A 3,615-nucleotide genomic window follows, 5' to 3' on the forward strand; every position below is an offset into this window, starting at 1 on the left:
ACTACCTTCTTTTTCATTTCAGCTGCAATGTGATCCAGTATATTTGCACATGAGTTATTAGAGTGCAAAACTCTGCCCATCTTGACACCATTTAAGACTTGCAACTGGACATCTGTTGGCATGTCTGTAAAGGGACGCCCATGCTTGCCAATCGTATAAGCTGTTCTAAACACATTGTAAGTTGAAGCGTAGTCAGCCTTTCTCATATCTTCAATGTGTTTTTGCATTGTATTTTGTGTTGCCTTCTCTTTTATTTCAACTGCTTTCTTGTGATAAATTGAGTCTCTGTGCTCTTTTATTTTCTTTCGTAGTGAGTTTTGTTGTGCAGCCTTGTCCCTTCCAAAAGACGAGATTAAGCACCCACTCCACTCCTGCGACACTCTCTGCCCTTGCTGCATGTCCACGCCAGCACAAACTTGACTACACACACTACAACCCAACTTTTGATTTCTGCTGATCAGCCACTTGTAATTTGTGGAGAAATACCGGACTTGTGCTTGGGACCAACATTCTGGCCACTCATGCTCGCCAACGCGGCTGTTGTCATCGGTAGAAATGGTGTCATTCTCGTCCTCGTCGTCGCAAAAAGTGCCGTCGTCCGCGGCTGCGGCATTAGTGCAGCTTTCATTAGCTTGCGTCTGACCTGCAGCGATATCATTCTGGCTTGGTGGGGTGTCAGCCAGCGAGTCCTCTGATTCTGACCTTGTTCTTTTACTACTCAGAGTCTGAAGCCAGGAGAGCATATTAAGTGTTCATTGTTTTTGTATTTTAGCCGAGCAGCTGTTTGCGCGTTTTACACACCCTCTCCGGACCACGTTGAGTTGTTGACATGACAACGGCAAAAGCGACGCATGCGCTTTTCACTTGTAAAACACATTGGTGTATGGGTAATGTAGTCTATGCTCTCGATGGGACGAATTAGGAAGCGTGCTTGTGAAGGGCGCTCTGAAAAGCGGCAGCGCAGCCAAACGATTATAACAGATGTGCAAATGAGAGTACCGGTACGCTAAAAGCACGTTCTGGGCGCATGGAGAGGTGGCGGTACTCTCAAGAGCTATATTTAGAAGTGGCGGTACTGAGTACCGGCGCGTACCGGCCCACTTAAAGCACTGGTTTTTAGTCTGTAGTTTGTAGTTAGTGTCAGATTTATGCTTAAAAGATGAATGTTTTCATGAAGGATGAACTGAGTGTTTATTGATGACGGCTGCTCAGAGGCTGGTTAAAAAACAATGATGATGGCGATGGTGTTGGTGGTGATGAAGGTGATGGTTTTGGTGGTGTTGATGGTGGTGAAATAGAATTCCCTTAGGCGGTGCAGCAGGTGGATGGTGGTGTGAGATGCACTCAGGTTAATGATGTGAATTATGTGAAACTCTTGAAGTTGTTCTTCCATTGTTTCATCGCGAACAGCTTTAACCTTCAGACGAGGAGACGCTTCACCTGTGTACCTGTGTGCTTCTCCTCAGGTGTGACAGGGCTGCTCCACCTGGATGACAGCGGGGACCGAGAGACCGACTTTGCTCTGTGGGACATTGTAGACACCAACAGCACCACCTTCCAGGTGAACACACTAAACACAGACACAACAGAAACGTGTTGGTTGTGTCCTCGCAGGCTCCGACTCAGCGCTCAGCGTTTTTGTGATCTTGAAAACATAAACTAGAGTAACGAATGTTAGAACGTCTGCGCGAATCCAGGGACGTTAACCACACCTCCTCCTCCTCGCAGATCGCTATGGTGTACAGCACCACTGAGGAGCATCTGACCGCCATACCTGGAACACACCTGTACTGGCTGGGCGGAGCCCCTCCCCCTGATTTTCCTGTCTGTGGCTTCAAGAACGACAACCAAGTCTGTCTCGCAAGTCAGTATGCCAAAGATCAGTCTGAGGTCAAAGTTCATATGCACTGGTTCTTATGAGCACTCAAAGCACCTCATTCACACACACACACACGTAAGTGCTTCCTATCTAGCATTCACACTCCGATGGATACATCAAGAATGGGATCGAACCAACAACCTTCACGATTAGTAGGTGACCTGTGCTACCAGCTGAGCTACAGCCCAGATCAGGAAGAACTCGTTTTAAAAATGTGTGGTCCTGATGGCCCTCATGGTCCTGAAGGTCCTCATGGTCCTGATGGTCCTAGTGGTCCTCATGGTCCTGATGGTCCTCATGGTTCTGGTTCTGAATCGTGAGATCACATAGTTTGTCTGTGGGTTAATAACAGTCTCCTCCTCTCTCTCTGTCAGAGACCATCACCATCTACCAGATGGTCTCCATCGTGGTCATCTTCTTCTTCATCTTGATCCTGACCATCGCCATCTTCATCTACAGGTGAGAGCTGCTGCAGTTCCACCACCTGGTCATGTGAGGGCAGTAGCATGTGGAGTGATCGTGCTACATCACCACACGATCAGGTTCTTTGGTGCGCTCAGAGAAGAATGATTTAGAATGAGTTGGTATTACTGAGCGTGTGCGAACTGTAATCAGACAGACTGTGTATGAAGATGACGGTGAGTCACTGAGGAAGAGTGTTTGTGCTGCAGGAGGATGAAGCTGGAGAAGGAGCTGGTAGCTCAGCTCTGGAGGATCTCCTGGGACGACATCCAGATGAGCGACCTGAACAAGGTGCTGCGGAGCGGCAGCAAGCTCACACTGTCACTGGTAAGTGCGCGCACACTCCCACGCAGTGACGCTGGTTAAAGGTACGTAAGGCTTCTGATGACAGGCGTTCTAATCGAAGGTAGATGTAAAGAAAGATGTGCGTCGAGCTCAGGTCGCCGTTACGTTTTAGACTAAACTGTGGAACAGAAAATAACGAGGCCTGAAATCAGCTCCGAGGAAACTCCCAGAATTCTTCTCGCTGTCTGTAAATCCGACAGACGCCTTCACAGTGAAAACACACTCCCACGAGCAGTTTATTAGGAACATCTGCACCATCTTTGATGTTGGAAAGGTGAAGAGATGGGAAAGGTGAGGGCGGCACATTACTGGATGAGAGTCCAGGCTGTACCTAATATTCTGCTCTAGAGACGTGTCAGGGACACATGAGTGTTAGGAACAGCTCCAGGGAGCAGATGAGTTTGCACACGTGCTCATAATAAAGTGCTGAGCGCACACGTGCGGTGTTTTTACACGATCGTTATCGTCACCATGGTAATCCTTGGTGTGACGAGGAAGATGAAGATGATGAAGGTCACACTGACGCTGAGCGTGTTTGTTTCCAGAGAGGCTCAAACTATGGCTCCCTGATGACCGGAGACGGGAATCTGCAGATCTTTGCAAAGACCGGATACCACAAGGTGTGTCCTCGCCCTCCACATCTTCCTCAACCTCCTCGCCCTCCTCACCCCCTCGCCCTCCTCGCCCCCCTCGCCCCCCTCATCTTCCTTGCCCTCCTCACCCTCCTCATCTTCCTCAGCCTCCTCACCCTCATCTTCCTCAGCCTCCTCACCCTCCTCATCTTCCTCAACCTCCTCGCCCTCCTCATCTTCCTCAACCTCCTCATCCTCCTCGCCCTCCTCATCTTCCTCAGCCTCCTCGCCCCCCTCAACCTCCTCGCCCTCCTCATCTTCCTCGCCCTCCTCACCCCCTCGCCCTCCTCATCTTCC

General features: G+C 49.6%; 1 protein-coding gene across 1 annotated transcript in view; it reads left to right on the forward strand.

Annotated features, from left to right (window-relative positions):
* Positions 1–3,615, forward strand: part of LOC102209014 (atrial natriuretic peptide receptor 1-like) — a 38,425-nt gene that overhangs the window by 16,498 nt on the left and 18,312 nt on the right. Inside the window, exons 4-10 of the mRNA XM_013913599.1 lie at positions 1,467–1,561; positions 1,729–1,864; positions 2,254–2,338; positions 2,551–2,668; positions 3,232–3,310; positions 3,414–3,494; positions 3,540–3,599. Of these exons, the coding sequence (XP_013769053.1) occupies positions 1,467–1,561; positions 1,729–1,864; positions 2,254–2,338; positions 2,551–2,668; positions 3,232–3,310; positions 3,414–3,494; positions 3,540–3,599 (654 nt within the window). The remainder of the gene's footprint in view (positions 1–1,466; positions 1,562–1,728; positions 1,865–2,253; positions 2,339–2,550; positions 2,669–3,231; positions 3,311–3,413; positions 3,495–3,539; positions 3,600–3,615) is intronic.

The sequence above is a fragment of the Pundamilia nyererei genome, unplaced genomic scaffold, assembly GCF_000239375.1.
Source record: "Pundamilia nyererei isolate P.nyererei 1_Seehausen unplaced genomic scaffold, PunNye1.0 scaffold00139, whole genome shotgun sequence".
Taxonomy (NCBI): domain Eukaryota; kingdom Metazoa; phylum Chordata; class Actinopteri; order Cichliformes; family Cichlidae; genus Pundamilia; species Pundamilia nyererei.